Consider the following 17,017-nt stretch of genomic DNA (forward strand, 5'->3'; position numbering starts at 1 on the left):
CAGCTTCACCCCCACACAGCAGGGACCTGTCTCCTGCAAGCCTCGCTGTCACCGCACCCTGGACGTACATGAGGGCCTGTGTCTTTCACAGCAAAGTCCAGACCTCCTGATGGTGAGCGCAGCCCTTCGTGATCTGCCCCTGACACTCAGCCATCTCATTCTCAGCTCCTCATACATGTCTCACCAGAGCCATATGCTTTGCATCTTGGATATTATTTTCAGGAAATTGCCGCAAACCAAGCAGTGGGACCAGGGACAGTCGGTGACTTCTCTGGTCCTGTCTTTCCTTATCGATAAGATGAAAGGCTTAGACAAGGCCACCTCTATGGAGCCTGGCCAATTTGCCCCACTGGGTTTCCTTTTGATATACTTAATGACACTAAAAAACCTATTTAAAGGTACAAATTCTGGGAGAGGGAAAGAAACAGCAAAATGCAAATTCTACCAGTTCACCAAACCCAACTTAAATCTTCTTCAGGAGCACAATGCAGCTGCCGCCCACCCAGGCCTGCCAGGAGCCTGCAATGAAGTTAATTATTAGACCTGAGGGCATTTGAGTGGAGTGGGACTCCCAGCACACTGAGGAGGCAAGAAAAACCTGAAGTAAAAAGACAGCTAAGCTAAGACACCTGATAGATGTTAAGTCAGGAACAATCCCCCGGAAAGTAAGTTAGGAATGTAGAAAATTTTTCCAAGTTGCTCACTTGAATCGTTTCCAAAATGGTTTGACTTTTTCCTTAATGAAATTGTCATGATAGGTGGGACATAACTTTGGATTTGAGTTCATAATATCTCTTAAAATCAATTAGAATAATAAAGTCATATATGTTTCTGGAAAGTTAGTGTGTAAATATCTGGCTCTAAAACCTACTGTCAGCTGAGGCCAGGTGCAGTGGCTCATACCTGTAATCCCGGCACTTTGGGAGGCTGAGGCGGATGGATCACCTGAGGTCAGGAGTTGGAGACCAGCCTGGCCAACATGGTGAAACCGTGTCTCTACTAAAAATACAAAAATTAGCCAGGCATGTGGCGTGCACATGTAGTCCCAACTACCCGGGGGGATGAGGCAAGAGGATTGCTCTAAGGTGGAGGTTGCAGTGAGCCGAGATCACGCCACTGCACTACAGCCTGGGCGACAAAGGAAGACTCCATCTGAAACAAAACAAAACAAAACTAAACAAAACAGAACAAAACAAAACAAAACTTACTGTGAGCTGAAAGAACTCTGGCCATCGAACCTGCCTATGCCCATGACCATCAAACCTGCTCACGCCCATGTCCATGTGGACCCCACCCCAGGGCCAGCCTCTCCGGAGCCCCAGACACTGCAGGACAGAAACAGGAGAGCAGGAAACAGCAGGAAAGGAAAAGGAGGAATGAGAGAAGAAAAAAATGAGGGAGGAAGGGAAAGAAAAGAATCAGCCCAAGTCTCCATGCCCTGTCCTAGTGACGTGACGGACCAGCACTTGGGCAAGGTTGGAGAGTGGAGGGTGTGTGCTGAGGGGGGCGGCGCGGGTTTAGCAGGTGAGGGAGCTGACCATTCTCAGCCCTTCCTGAGTCACCCTGGAGACCAGGCCGTTTAAGGACACCTCACAGCCCCTCTCCACGGCGACTTGGCGGGAGGAGCCCTGCCGCAGCTCTGTCTTCTCTGCACTCACCAGCCTTTTTTCCCTCATAGCCAAAGTCACGCAGCTTAATGTTGACACAGCTCTTCCGACTTTACAGGATGCTTGTCGTTTTGGAACCACTTTACCTACCCCGAGGGAGAAAAGCAGCTAAAACCAACAACGGAGGCATTTTATTCTTGAAGACACTGAGAAAGGTGGCGAAGGCCTGGCTGTGGAGAGAAGAAACAAGGGGCGCCCTCTCCTCCCTCTTCTGTTTCTCTCCACACTGTGGCTCCCACTAAAACACATTTAAAGCCAGTTCTTGAAGGGTTTTCTCCATAACTGATGTGTCAGTTTTGTCTGACAATTCATTTTTCAAATAATCATCCATTTGGGAAGTCCTTTTTTGTGAAATTCACATTCTAAGAGAAATTTAAAAAAACTAAATCCTCTAAAACACGGATATATCTACAAGAAGACAGCACCACAAGACGCTATCAGGTCCCATGACTCAGCCCTAGATAAGCTCTTCGAAATAAGAGGGAGCTCATCTGTCCAACATCTCATCAGTTTCATTAACAACTCCCAATCCAAGCCTGTCAATTAATGATAAACCGCTGTTTATGTAATGAAACACACAGATTTTTCTGACTTACCGCTTCTACATAGATTCGTGTTTATTTATGACTTCTTCAAGAAAGACAGAGATTGAGTGAGGTATTGCAGTCACTGCTGCAGAAATAATCAGTATTTAGCATTTGGACGGCACTTTCCTTGACAAACACCTCACTACCCGTCACTTAATTTAAATTTATCACTAAAGTGCCAGCGGCTTTCAGAAGCTAGCCATTGCCCTGCCCCCAAGTCTGTCATCACACTTCACTGTCAGAAAGAAGCCTCTGAAAATGGAAAGATCCCGGTATGGCCCCCTGTAGGATGGAGCTCAGGTGCTCTGGTTTCTAGGCCCCATCACCATTGCTGAAGCAGGGAGTTACAACTTAAAATCTAATTTAGAATTACATTCACTATGAAGAACCGAATTATTTTAATTACTGAGCTGATAGCCTGCTTGTGACCTGCAATGACTGAAGGACATTTTTAAACATAAGACAAAGCAGAAAAGTCATAGGCATGTCCACGTGTACCCCAGGAAAGAGAAACTCCTCCTCCAATGAATAAATGTAAGTGAATAGAAATAAAGTTGCTTTCTAATTACATCCCACAGACCCAGCCTGCAAGAGAGAGGTCCAAAACCAGTTGCCACTCACCATATAAAGAGCCAACCCAGGGAGGGAGCACATGTGTCCCTGACCTCTGTCCCAGGCTGGAGAATGGACTGTCCCCTCTGGGAAAACCTGACCAGACCAAGAGAAAATGCTGACGGATACAGAGAGCTGAGAGCTGCCAAGGGAGACTGCGCGGCCCGGTCACCCCACAGCAGCCCCATGTGAACAGATGGTCAGGAGTCAACAGGAGGATGCACCATGAAGGACAGAGATCAAAACGGGAAAAGGAAAACAGACCAAAGACAGGTGGAGAGCAGGAAGGAATTCCAGTAACTGTAAATACTGTCTTCAGAGAGAAAAGATACGTCACCACTAAAGAACTGGAAGTCATGAAAAATAAACAGTTAAAAAAAGAGGATCTGGGAACTTAAACTCTGAAACAATTTTTAAATTCCATAAAACTGGTACTAGATAAAGTTGGTAAACCTCACAGAAAGTAAATCAACAACAAAAAGAGATCTAAAAGGTGAAAAATAGGAGAAAAAAGTATTAAGAAAATTGGAGAAGTGGTCTGGAACGTTCAACACCAGAAATAATGTGTTCAAGGAAGAGACAAGATAAAAGACTGAGAAGAAAAAATTATCAATCAAAGAATTCCAGAAAATGTCTTAGTGTTTTACTCCATTTGTACTGCTCCAACAAAATACAGGAGACTGAGTACTTTATAAAAAACAGAAATTTATCTCTCACAGTTCTGGAGGCTGGGAGTCCAAGATAAAGCACCAGTGGGCTCAGTGTCTGGCAAGGGTTGGGACTCTGCTTCCCAGATGGTAGCTTGTGGCTGGGCCCTCACGCGGCAGGAGGTGAAAAGGTAAAAAGGCAAACCCAGGCCCTCAGCCCTTCCTTAAGGGCACTGATCCCACTGTGAAGGCTCTGCCGTTGTGACTTAACCACGTCCTTCAGGCCCCACCTCTCAATACTATCACCTTGGCCATTAAGTGTGAACATATGAATTTGAAGGTACACTTTCAGACCATAGCATTCAGAACGCAACACAGGTTTCCAAATGAAAAGAGCTAGCACAGAGATAAAAATGAACCTACATCATATTGTCCTGCAATTTCAGAAAGCCAAAAATGAAGAAAAGACCCTCAATGCTTCAAGATAATAAAGAAAAAAGAAGTGTATTGCTTGAGGATGGGGGACGAGATTGCGATTGAGCTTCTCTAGAACAACATAGGAGGCAAGCGGAAAATGAAACAGTGTTTTCAAAATTCAGAGAGAGCTTTAAATCCAAAATATATTCTATAACCAGAGAAACTGTTAGTCAAGTAACATGTGAAGAGAAATCCTTATTTCCTATACACTCATTCTCCTGGAGGAATTAAACAAACAAACAAAAAAGTGTGATCCAGGAAACAGCACTGCAGTGCAGGTGAGAGGTGAAAAGAGTGTTCAGGATTAAGGTGAAGACGGAGCTCAGATGCTGCACACCTGTACTGCATGCCCATATAATACACCTACACAGCACACCTGCACAATATACCTGCATACCACCCCTATACAGCACACCTGTACAATACACCTGCATGGCACACCTACATAATATACCCCCACAATACACTTTCACAGCACACATGCATAATACACCTGCATAGAACACCAGCACAGTACACCCACACAGCACACCACTCAGCATTCTTAGTTTAAAAATAAGTTTTACTTTAAAGGTAATAGTACACACATAAATTGTTGTTAAAATCGACAGTAACAAAGAGAAGTAACAATACTAATAGCCTGTCACAAACTGATTCTTAATAACCTATATAAACAAACATTAAGCCCGGGTGCCGGGTGGCTCATGCCTGTTATCCCAGCACTTTGGGAAGCCGAGGCAGGCAGATCACTTGAGGCCAGGAGTTCCAGACCAGCCTGACCAACATGGTGAAGCCCAGTCTCTACCAAAAATACAAAAAAATTAGCCGGGTATATTGGCACGCACCTGTAATCCCAGCTACTTGGGAGGCTGAGGCAGGAGAATCCTTGAACCCAGGAAGCAGAGGTCGCAGTGAGCCGAGATCATGCCATTGTGACAGGAGAGAAACTCTGTCTCAAAAAAAAATTATATGTTTACAACAGGTGCATTCCTCCTCTTGCTTTCTGAGGACGCCCTGCTATGTAGCTGAGTAGTCGCTAATAAACTATCTTAACTTCACTATACTCTGTGACTTGCCAAAAGGTCTTTCCCATGTGAAATCCAAAAACCTGTTCTTGGGGTCTAGGACAAGACCCATTTTATAATGACAAAACTATACAAATTCTAGAGGAAAACATGGAAAGAAAGCTATGTGACCTTGCGTTTGGCCATGAGTTTTAACACGACACTATCAGAGGCATTTGAACCCCTCCTCTATATGAACTCCAGGGTGGTTTATGTTCCACTGGCTAAGAGAAAGTTTTCTTCAAAAATGTGACATGATTTGAGGTCAAACATTAATATCAAGTAAACTCAAAAGATTGAGAAGCTAGCATTAGTTCTGGGAAAACCAGAAGTGTGCCTTTTTTTGGAAATAATCATTGGTAGCACAAACTTAAGAATCACCAAAGGAAATATAAATGAGTTATTAACTTACAGTTTTCACCAATTAAGATATAAATGAAGTTAATGAAATCCGGAAATACAATTTCACTGTTTTTAATGTTCATTAAAAAAAAAAATCCTTCTCAAATAGCCCCAGTAAGTCACCAATTAAGTCTTTACTACTTAAAAGCAAAATCCACCTATGTCCTGAACACTATCCACTTTACAAGCCTCATTATATGTACTGGAGACAAAATTCAGAAATAAATAAATATACATGTACATGTATACAAATATATTTCAAATTAAAAAATACTTTTAGAGAGTGGTATGTATTACATTTAGAAATTAATAACGAAGTAAATTATGGGATGTCATCCACGCCTGTCCCAAAGGTACCGAATTTATAAATCATCTCAGGTGCGGAGCAGGACAGGTTGAAAATACGAATGACACGAACCCGCGCGGAACAGCTGCCGGCGCGGTGTCCAGGGCAGCACCCCGCCCGGTCCCGGCCCCTCCAGCCCCGGGCCCGACCCCTACTACGCCTCTGCCTCGACGCGAATGCGGAGCCCGAGCGCCCGTCACGCCGTGTGGGGCCGAAGAGGCTGCTACCCAGAGGCGGAGTGCGGGCTCGCGAGGGTCCCCGCCCCACTCTCGCTCCCGCCAGCACCAACGGACCCGCGTCCCCGCCGCGCGCCGACTCGGGAGCAGCACCGCCCCCGGCACAGGAGCCTCACGCGCCTCTTACCTAACAGGAAGTTGGGTGGAAGCAGCGCGGACCCACGGCGCACCGAACGCACTCCAACGGAACCCGACGCAGACACGCGCTTTCAACCGGCGGAGACACCGGCAGGGCCAGAAACGCGCGCAGCGGCGGCCGGAGGTCGGTAAGCGCCCCGCCCCGGCCCGGGACCCCGCCCCGGCCCGGCCCCGCCCCGCCCCGCCCCTGCCCGAGACCCCGCCCCGGCCCCGCCTTTTTCTCTGCCTCCCCTCCCTGCACGTACGGGCCCCGCCCCTCGCGCGACGTGTTTTGTTGACCGGGAAACGGGTTCTCCGGAGCCAAGGTCCGCTCGGGTGAGTGCCCTCCGCTTTTTGTGGCCAAACCCAGCCACGCAGTCCCCTTCCTGCGGCATCCTCCACACCCGGGGCCTGCTGGTCTCCGCGGATGTCACAGGCTCGGCAACCGCCCTCCTGTCGGCGGGGAGTCCCGCGACGCCCGGAAATGCTCCGGAGCCTGTCGCTCAGCTGCCAGATCTGCGTCTGTGTCCGGTTCCGTCACTGAGGTCGCCCCTGTCCGGCCCTTCCTCCCTAGGTCTCTTCACCGTCCGCCCATCCTGTCGCGCGCCGCGTCAGGTCCCCATTCGGCATGTGGCTTGTCTTCCGTCGTCCCCACCCTCGCCCCTCTTGGCCCCTCAGGGCAGCCCTGGGATTCGGCAGACGCCAGTCCTCCCTGAGATGCTTCCCCATCCTTCCCTCCGCCAGGCCCTACGTCTCCGCAAACCCCACGCTTCGGGGTGGCCGCCTCAGACAGGACCCTGAGTCCGAGACTGGGGCAGGGGACCTGCCCGATCCTGTAACAACCCTCGTGCTTCTGCGCAATCGCCTCCCACTAGCGGTGAGTGTTGGGTGTTTACCTTCCCGGTGTCCCACTGAGAAGTGGGCTCTTCCTTGGCGGGGGCTTCTTCATTGCCTCGCTGTGGATGTCGAGGTGGGGCAGGAGAGTGAGGAGAAAACAGAGAGGAGGGAGGTAGAGCCAACGAGCGGGAAAAGGGGAGGGAAGTTTAGATGGGAAGTGGATGGGTCTGAGGGATTTGAACAAACACTGGCAATGAAGGAGAGTGACCTGAGCAAGTAGTAGTGGGGTAAACGGAAATAGACAAAATGGGAATCAGCAGCGATATGGAGGACAGAATACAATGAGGAGGCCTTGACCGTCAGTAGCAGAGAGGGCAACAGAAGCCTAATTCCCAAATTCCTTAGATGGTTTTCTGATTTCCAAATTAGTTTCCCTTTTAAATTTATTGTGTCAGGTTCAGCTTATGAGGCCTCAATACTTTTCAGTCTTAATTGTATACTGAAAATACTTTTTGTTTACTAAATACTTTTTACATTAATTCAGCGTGCACTCCGTAAGGATATTGATGAGTTGAGTTAGTTTAGTATTCAACAGCTTCCTCTATTCCTTTATATGATCTCTGTATTTAATGGCTGTGGCATAAAGTTTCCAACTAAGTATAAGTATCAAGTTTTCTTTGTGCTGTTTTCTGAAAATATTGAAGGATGACCTGGATTGTCCTAGAACTTTGTTCCAACAGATTACATGTGTTCATAATGAATAAATTGCTCAAAGATATTTCCAAAGCTCACCTTTTATGTTTTTCAGTTCCAATAATTACATCTTTTTAGGTTTATATTTTTTGATGACTTAATGTGATGTTCTGGAGAAGACAAATGCTTTTAATCAATATGATTAAAACCGTGAAAGACAAATCGCTGTTACTTGAGAGTGTGACATATGATCTGAAATCTTTAGGGGGCAGGGATGTTAAGGGAAAACTGCCGCTATCGTATCAAGGTCATGCCATTCCTGTGAAGCTGGTGCTGGTTACTCTCTACTGGCTTCTGTTCACCTTTCCACCGGCCCCAAGACACACACATAGTGACACAAGGCAGTGGATAGGGAAAGAGCAAGACTTTATAAAGTAAGCACAGAACAAAGGTATCTTTCTAATGAGGAGGAGGTGTTGGTTCTGGGAAGGAAGCTTGGGATTTGGGTATTCAGGATCCAGAAGTGAGAGAGCCTGGGAAGTTCAGGAACCAGAGAAAGAAAAAGACTTGCCCATTCTCACCCATGAAGCTGTGCTCAGCAGGTACTAGCAGAGACTTCAGGCTCTGTGACTAAAAGGGGTCAGACCAGTTGATATACCCACAGCTGCCATGTAAGGATGTGTGTGGACTTCACTAGGGAAGAACGGTGTTATGAAAGAAGGGGCAGAAAAACTCACCTGTTGGTCTCCATGTAGACGTTTATTGTCCTGAATTCCTGGAGGTTCAGTGAAAAGCAGAAGATTGTCTTTTACACATGTTGAGTTATACCCCCATATATGTGGTTGTGGTAAAGAAAGAGGATGTGTTGATGAGAGGTCCTGAAATGCATTTTCCTAATACTCAGCAGGGGCTTCTCAAGAAGGATCTTCCCTAAGAAAGAAGCTCAGAAAACAAAAATGGAAAAGGATTAGATATGGCACTTTCACTGGAAAAAGTCATGTTATTCATTGATTGTTTTGTCATCTCCCTCCTTAAGTGTTGTTTTTAGGATGTGGTCATCTCTGACCCTGCCTAACACATTTCCCAAGTCACCCATAGCCTTCCCTTAACGTCCTCCTATCTTCACACTATCACACTGTGACCCAGTGAATTCGAACTTGCGAAGTTCCATTCGGGGGGTCATATGGGAAGGGCTTCACACCCAGACATAGATTATAGATGGGAAGTGGGCCACATGGTGTCAGTGAGGCAAGTATGGATCGTTTAGGGACAATGCACTGTCAGATCTTTCTTGACCATGATTAGAGAAACTGTGCATATTAGTAGTGAATTAATGTCAGGAATACCTGACAAATCCTGGAAAAGAAGATTGATGAGAGGAAATGTGTTCTGCCCAACTGTATAATGCATTTGAAGCTTAAAACAATGAATCAGTATTGATCTGGTCACAAAATATTAATGATTTGAATTAAAAAGAAAAGTTTAGAAAATGATAGCTTTGACAAATTAAGGTAGCATTTCATCCACATGATGGAGTGTGTTTTATTCAGTAATTGATTTAAAAATGGAATCAACCTAAGTGTCTAACAGGAGGGAGTTTTATAAATTGTTCACAGAGCATCTGTTCCAAGGAGACCTTGATGTTCATAGATTTGTAAAGAATGCTGCTTACTAGCACACTGACTCCTCTGCAAATGTCTGAGGGTTCCTCCACTTGGGGCAAGTTGGGGGTTTGATCGCAGAGTAAATAAATGGTGCATTTTATAATGTAATATATTCTAGCAAGATGCAGCCCACAAACTGTATAGATACTCTTATGTACCACGTAAAGTTCATCTACTACTTTAACCAGAACTTGATACTGTATGTATGTTTTTTTTTAGATTTGGATAAAATGACAACTCATTGTTATTTCCAGTTCACAAAGTAATTGTGAGGCTGAATAAATTTTATTATTTTATAGACATATATGTAAAATGAATTTTTCTATGAAACTCATTTTTGATGTATATTAGATGCTATTTTATATTCTGTAGCTTAATTATATGTACGCACACACAAACACACACTTCGGTGTCTTATTATGTTTCTGCAGTGAAACCAAAATCCTTCCTTCACGTCCTTTGATTTTGTTTTCCTCAGGAAGGCAGGAGCTATTGTATATGATAAAATATTATGTTTTATTCAGTCCACTTATGAAATTGTTTAACATTGTTATAAATATTTATATAACTTATTTTAAATTTCCAAATAACATAGGTTACATGAAATTTGACAACTTAATTTTTTTCTTTTCACAACTATTTTGACTGTACACTCACCAAAAATCAAAATTTAGACAAAATTGACTTTTAGACTAATTCTCATTTTTTACATGTAAAAGACCACATGGGACTTTTAAGTCTAGGTTGCCCTGAGTCTACAGTCACAGAGGTTTTATGTCACTATGTCCTCCATTCTAATAATATGATTTTCAGGCTTTATTCATGTCATTTTTACATCCTCATTAAGTTTTAAAATTTATTTACTTGAGTCTACAAATTTATTTCAAATCGTAGTCATAATATTTGGCTGTTGTAAATAGACACTGATTTTGTGTGTTTGCTTTTTTTAAGGACTAATGTTGCTGGACAGGCAGGTATTAGAGACAGGGTGGATCTGCTGGACAGGAAGGTAGTATAGAGAGGGTGGATCTGCTGGCCAGCCAGGTAGTGTAGACAGGGTGGATCTGTTGGGTAGGCAGGTAGTGTAGACAGGATGGATCTGCTGGACAGGCAGGCAGTATAGACAGAGTTGATCTGCTGGACAGGCCGGTAGTATAGACAGGGCGGATGTGCGGGCCAGGCAGGTAGTATAGAAAGGGCGGATCTGCTGGACAGGCCGGTAGTGTAGACAGGGCGGATGTGCTGGACAGGCAGGTAGTGAAGACAGGGTGGATCTGCTGGGCAGGCAGGTAGTGTAGACAGGGTGGATCTGCTGTCCAGGCAGGTAGAGTAGAGAGGGTCAATCTGCTGGACAGGAAGATAGTAAAGAGAGGATGGATCTGCTGGGCAGGCAGGTAGAGGAGATAGCATGGATCTACTGGCCAGACAGGGTGGACCTGCAGGATAAGCAAGTAGTGTAGACAGTGTGGATCTGCTGTACAGGCAGGTAGTGTAGATAGCGTGGATCTGCTGGCCAGATAGGGAGTATAGACAGGGCGGATCTGCTGGTCAGGTAGGTAGTGTAGACAGGGCGGATCTGCTGGCCAGGCAGGTAGTGTAGACAGGGTGGATCTGCTGGAGAGGCAGGTATTGTAGACAGGGCAGATCTACTCGGAAAGCAGGTAGTGTAGACAGGGTGGATATGCTGGCCAGGCAGGTAGTGTAGACGGGGTAGATCTGCTGGAAAAGCAGGTAGTGTAGACAAGGTTGATCTGCTGGCCAGGCAGGTAGTGTAGACAGGGTGGATCTGCTGGAAAATCAGGTAGTGTAGATAGGGTGGATCTGCTGGCCATGCAGGTAGTCTAGACAGGGTGGATCTGCTGGACAGAGGGAGGAGTCACACCCCAGGTGGGGCTGAGTGGGACGGCATGAGACTTCATCACGCTACTCAGAATGAAACACGATTTAAAACATGTGTATTGTTTATTTCTGGAATTTTTCATTTAATGTTTTTGGACCATGACGGACTAAGAGTAACTGAAACCTTAGAAGGCAAAACAGTGGATAAGAGTGACTTGCCGACCTGAACAGTTTGCTGTTAGAAACTTTGTGTCGTTGGTTGTCTGATCTGTGACTTCCTTTAATTCACTTCTCTGAGTTCCTTAAAGGTAGGAATCATGTTTTATTCCTCTCACAGCCATATTTCCTTAAAAACTAGTTGGTGAACCGTGGAAAATCTAGATTGCTCAGGCCGCCTTCTGCCATCAGAAATAATGTTGCCTTTCAGCGGTGGTTTGCTTTTCTGAAATTTTCAGTCATCCCACCCTTTAGAAGGAACAACTTTAGAGAATAAGACTGGCCGCTATGCAACTCCCAGAATTTTCTCAGGAATGTTTCAAAAATCTGTTGTTATTCTGGATACTGGTGAACAGATGCGCGAACGGCTCAGGCTCTGCCACTGGCCTTCTCCATGACTGTGTTTGTAGGGACAAAGCATGGTAGCAAACAACTTCAAAAAACCTCTGTGGCTTGAAAACACAAAGTTTAATCACTTGTCCATGCTTCTCTTCCACTGCAGGCTGGGGGTAGCTCCTGTTTCCTCAGGCCCAGGTGAGATAATTTTCCCATCCTGAGCACTGCCAGGCTCATGGCAGAGGGGAGGGTGCAGGAACATTGTGCGGTTTTTAAAGTTTCTGCCAATAAGGGGCAGAGTCAGTTCCATTCTGTTCCATTGGCTGGGCCTGACCATGGGACAAGTAGCAGAACCTTTCCATCCAGGAGAAACAGAGAGTGTCTGGAGGAAGAATACACACTGTCCCGAACTCCCAGAGTTAATGCTGTGAATTCATCAACAGGATGATACACTTGCCTCACTGGCTTTTTGTTCCAATAGACAGAATCATAGTCTTGTTGTGCTGAGAACCTTGTAGGTCACGCAGTCCAGGGATGCAAAATTAGAAGACAATGACGAGGTGCAAACCTGAGAGCGGAGGCGAATGGAGTCCGGAGGGCGGGGGCTGCAGGCCGAGCACACACCCCACCGGGGAGCAGCCATCTCCGCTGCAGCCGACGTTGCCCTAGAGAGATGAATGCAGGCCCAATGTTGGCAGCTATTCCAATGTGAAAGAAACTAAAAATCCAGACTTTTATGTAATAATATTCTAATATTTACAACATTAATCAGCTGGGGGAAAAAGGGTCCACAGAACTTTTGCAGCCTGTGAGCCACCCATTTCTACCCAAATTCAGCCCAAACCTCTAACTGCACAAGCTCACACAAATAGAGAAAGCCAGGAAAAGTATCCAGAACTGCACATGCACTTCACTACTAACAGGGGCCTCCAGCCCTGGTAAGCATGGGAACCACACATGTAAACACTGAGGTGGCCTGCCATGCCAGTGAAGTGCATGCTGCTCGTGTGTGACCCATTTTTAACCCCTAAAGGCATAAAACACGAATACTGTGAATTCAGTTAATAAGTTGAATTTACACCAGTCCTTCCTGATACAGCTGAATCAGATCTTTCCCATTATTCACTCCTCAGTATATCACCCCTTCTGTTGAACAAAATTAAGTAAATATTTAAAATTTCTTACCCAGGGGTCAGCAGATTATAATCCAGAGGCCAAGCCCAGCCTGTCTGCTTTTGTGTATAAAGTTCTCATGGAACAGAGCTGTGAGCCTGCCGTGTGTGGTCTACGGCTGCCCCTGGACACAGCTGCGGAGCTGATTCCCACACAGACCTCGGGGCCCACAGAGGGAGGCGCCTTCCCTCCATCATCCCCACTGAGCACCAGCCGCCGCAGCCGCTAAAACCTGCGGAACTCACTCCATGCCCCTTGTTGGCTTTCTTCACATAAAGTGGATAAAACTGGGTGTTTACAGCCTAAAGCAGCCCATGCCAAGGCACTCCTCAGGGACTGAGCCTTAGTCACAGTCCTTGTGACTACAGCACATCCATAGATGGGAGCCGGCCGAGGGATCCGTGTGCCTCCAGCTTCTCGGAGCTGGAAAGAATCCATACTGGAAAAATGTTCCTTCAGTGCTCCTCCTTCTGGGAAAAAAAGACGGGGAGCTACATCAACCTTAAGGGTTCATGTTGCTTGAATGTAAGCATAATAAATATTCAGCATGTCTCCTAAGACCTGGAGTATCATCAGAGACCAAGCTTGGAAAACCACAAAGAATGACGCCCAGTTTCTAAGAGTCATTCCATGCTTTACAGTCAGCCCACAACCACCGAGTCCCAGGAAGCCCAGCCGAGACCGCGGCAGGTCCTGATGCAGCATCAGCCTGAGTCTGAGCCCAGAGGAAGCTTCTGCTGCCACAATTGCTGCGTGTGCTCATGGCTTGGGTGCAGGCCCAACCACAGCAGACCAAGGGCAGGCTGAGATTTGGCCTGGACTGGAGGGCTGTCTCAAGGAGGGTGACGTGTCTTTGACTTTTGCAGTCTTCCCTTTTCCTTTCTATTCTCTTGGTGACATGAACACAGACAGAAAGTGAACGTTTTTTGCATAAGTTCCCTGTAGATTCTGGATATTAGGCCTTTGTCAGATGCATAGTTTGCAAATAGTTTCTCTCATTCCGCAGGTTGTCTGTATTCTCTGTCAAACATTTCTCTTGCTGTGCAGAAGCTCTTTCATTTAGTTAAATTCTACTTGCCAATTTTGTTTTGTTGCAATTGTTTTTGGGAACTTAGCCAAAAATTCTTTGCCAAGGCCAACGTCAAGAAGAGTATTTCCTAGGTCATCTTCCAAGATCTTACAGTTTGAGGTCTTACATTGAAATCTTTAATATATTTTGAGTTAATTTTTGTATATGGTGAAAGGTAGGGGTCTGGCTTCAGTCTTCTGTTTGTGGCTAGCCAGTTATTCCAACACCATATATTGAATAGGATGGTCTTTTTCCACTGCTGCTTTTGCTGGCCTTGTCAAAGATTGGATGGTTGTAGGTGTGTTGCTTTATTTCTGAGTTTTCTGTTCTGTTCATTGGTCTATGAGTCTGTTTTTGTACCGGAACAGAAGCTGTTTTGGTTACTGGGGCTGTATAGTATAGTTTGAAGTTGAGTAGTGTGATGCCTCTGGCTTTGTTCTTTTTGCTTAGGATTGCTTTGGCTATTTGGGCTCTCTTTTCATTCCATATGAATTTTAGGATAGTTTCTTCTTGTTCTTAAATGCATTTTATAATTAACTTGTTTAGCTCTAAGAAAAAAACTTGATTTTGTATTGGAATAGCATTAAATTTAATATTTTTAAAAAACGTTTCATCTACTTCTAACTTACTGCAAAGAGTTTTATAAAGTTGCCTGTAATGATTTTTTAATGTTTTTCTTCATTTTTATAAAGGAAACATCCTTGTAACCACACCCAGGTCAAGGAATAGGACTTTATCAATCATCCCAGAAGCGCCCACCACATGTCCCATTTCTATTATAACCTACTTCCTCTCCCCAAAAATAACCACTTCCCAAACTCTTATGGTAATCATTTCCCTAATCTTTATAGTTTTATCACCAAGTGTATATCCCTAGACACTATAGTTTAGTGTTGTTTTATTCTTAAAATTTGATATGTTTTTAAAGTCTCTTTTAATCTACACATTTTTCTCTCTATCCCTTTCTTTTCCTTATCTTTTACAATGTTTAAATTTTCTTCTGTTAGCACTTGTAACTTTCTTATTTTTTTTTTTTTCTAATCAGATACCTAGTGGTTTGTTTTGGTTGATTATTTTCTCTTGAGAGCCAGCTTTCGGATTTACTTCTTAGTTCTATTCTTTTTCTACTTAATAATATCTGCTTTTATTTGTAATAATTCACTCCTTTCTTTTGGTTCACTTATTCTTTTTCTGGCTTTTTCAGTTATATGTTTAAATAATTTATTTTTATTATTTAAATTTGTATTGATATAGGTATTTAATGCTATAAAGTTTCCTGTGACAGTCACTTTTTTTCTGAGTCCTATAAATTCTCTCTATATTTTCCCAGCCTTTTATAGCTGTATATCTTATATGCAGTATGGTGTTTCATTTTGCTTTGTGAGCCAATCCAAGACTGTTTTCCGTTTAATAGGTGAGCCAAGTCCATTTTTTACATCACAGATAACAGGGAACCACCTTGTTCTATTTTATTTGCTTTTACCCTTTTGGTATTTAAGAGGGCTTTCTTCCTCCCTTTTTTTCCCCACTTTTATCCTAATGCCTTTATAGCAAACACTTAGTTTCTTTGGTTGGCTCCCCATAGTACCTGATACTGCAGTTAGCTGATGGACACCCCAGTCCCAGTTGGCCCCTGCACATCTTCTGCCCGCCCCTACCACTTCTCTGGTGGTTCTTCTTTGTCTGCATTGTCCAAGCTGGTAACCATGGCATGCTGCACTTTTATCACTGTCATGTGCCAGCAGCTCCACAGATAAATACAGACCACCCTGCAGCTCACCTTTGCATCTGCCTCTAGTCATTTTGGTTTCCGGAGCTTATTCTTTAGTGGGTCATCCCTCAGCTCCTGGTCACCATACTTCCTGTGTTTGTGTGTACTCATAAAAAATATGTGTGACTTTTACCCTTGATAGTCACTATTTAGATGTTAAATCTTTGGCTTATATTTTTTCCCTTAAATATCTTAAATATGTTACTGAACCTATTCTATTCTGGACCTGTAATCCCTACTACAAAGCCGCTCACAAGTCCAGTTTTCATCATTTCTGATATTACAGACATGCATTCTTAAGGGGGAGGAATTTATAGAACTGGAAGCCATGTTAATATCCTAGTCATGAGGTGGCTGAGATTTAGTCTGTCCAGGTAAGATGGTGCAGGTAGGGAGTGTGGTGGTCCAAGTGGCACACGCAGGAAGTCACAGAATGTGGGAGGCATTGTTTTGTGTACCCTGTGCACAGAGTGTCTGATGCCCTTTGATAGGTTTACGGCCTCATCTGGTGGACTTTCTGGCACAGCCCTTCTTCAAGGTTGCTGCATCTGAAGCTCTTTAAGACGGCGTTTCCCTTCTGCCAGATTGTACTCTGTGCACAGTGCAGTTGCTTCTCCCTGCGGAGTGAGATGGGCCCACATTGGCTGTGGCTCCACCTGGCCTTGGTGCTCTTGTCGCCCTCTGCTCTGCTGCTCCCTTCATGTAAGAAGGGTGTGTTAAGAGTCCGTAAGTGTGTTGTGTTACCACACCCAGCTAATTTTTGTATTTTTAGTATAGATGGGGTTTTGCCACGTTGGCCAAGCTGATCTCAAGCTCCTGACCTCAGGTGATCCACCTGCCTTGGCTTTCCAAAGTGCTGGGATTACAGGCATGAGCCACTGTGTCTGGCTGAGATTGCTTTTTTGTAAGTAATCTGTTGTTACTTTGGGTTACTTTTCTGTAAGGGATAGAGCAGAGGGGACTTCCTTATTATACTGGAATCTTCTGTCTTCAGGAGAAGAAAAAAAAACTCGTCTATTTTGGGACCTGTTTTTTAAAGTTTTAGTTTGATTTTGTGGTGCTTAGCATGAGTGACTCCATTTTGGTTTGGTCTGGTCTGCTTGGGATTAGTGCAGGAGCTCAGTCCAAAACAATGGCCCCTCATAATTTTGTTTAATACATGAAATTCAAATTTCAAACTTGTAGACATTTGCTCTCTCTCTTATTATATAAGTACCTACACAATGTCCTCAAATTTGCTTTTTGATCTGTAAAGACTAAGATA

At 44.6% G+C, this 17,017-nt stretch overlaps 1 protein-coding gene across 1 annotated transcript; it reads left to right on the forward strand.

Moving 5' to 3' along the window:
• The first annotated feature begins 5,880 nt into the window (after nucleotides 1-5,880).
• On the forward strand, nucleotides 5,881-16,659 carry LOC117978729 (uncharacterized). Its single transcript, XM_055115614.2, has 4 exons — nucleotides 5,881-6,304; nucleotides 6,900-7,032; nucleotides 12,930-13,755; nucleotides 16,531-16,659. The coding sequence occupies exons 1-3, from the start codon at nucleotides 5,979-5,981 to the stop codon at nucleotides 13,140-13,142; spliced, it is 672 nt and encodes a 223-aa protein (XP_054971589.1). The 5' UTR covers nucleotides 5,881-5,978; the 3' UTR covers nucleotides 13,143-13,755; nucleotides 16,531-16,659.
• Nucleotides 16,660-17,017: the final 358 nt, after the last annotated feature.

The sequence above is a fragment of the Pan paniscus genome, chromosome 6 (assembly GCF_029289425.2).
Source record: "Pan paniscus chromosome 6, NHGRI_mPanPan1-v2.0_pri, whole genome shotgun sequence".
Classification (NCBI taxonomy): domain Eukaryota; kingdom Metazoa; phylum Chordata; class Mammalia; order Primates; family Hominidae; genus Pan; species Pan paniscus.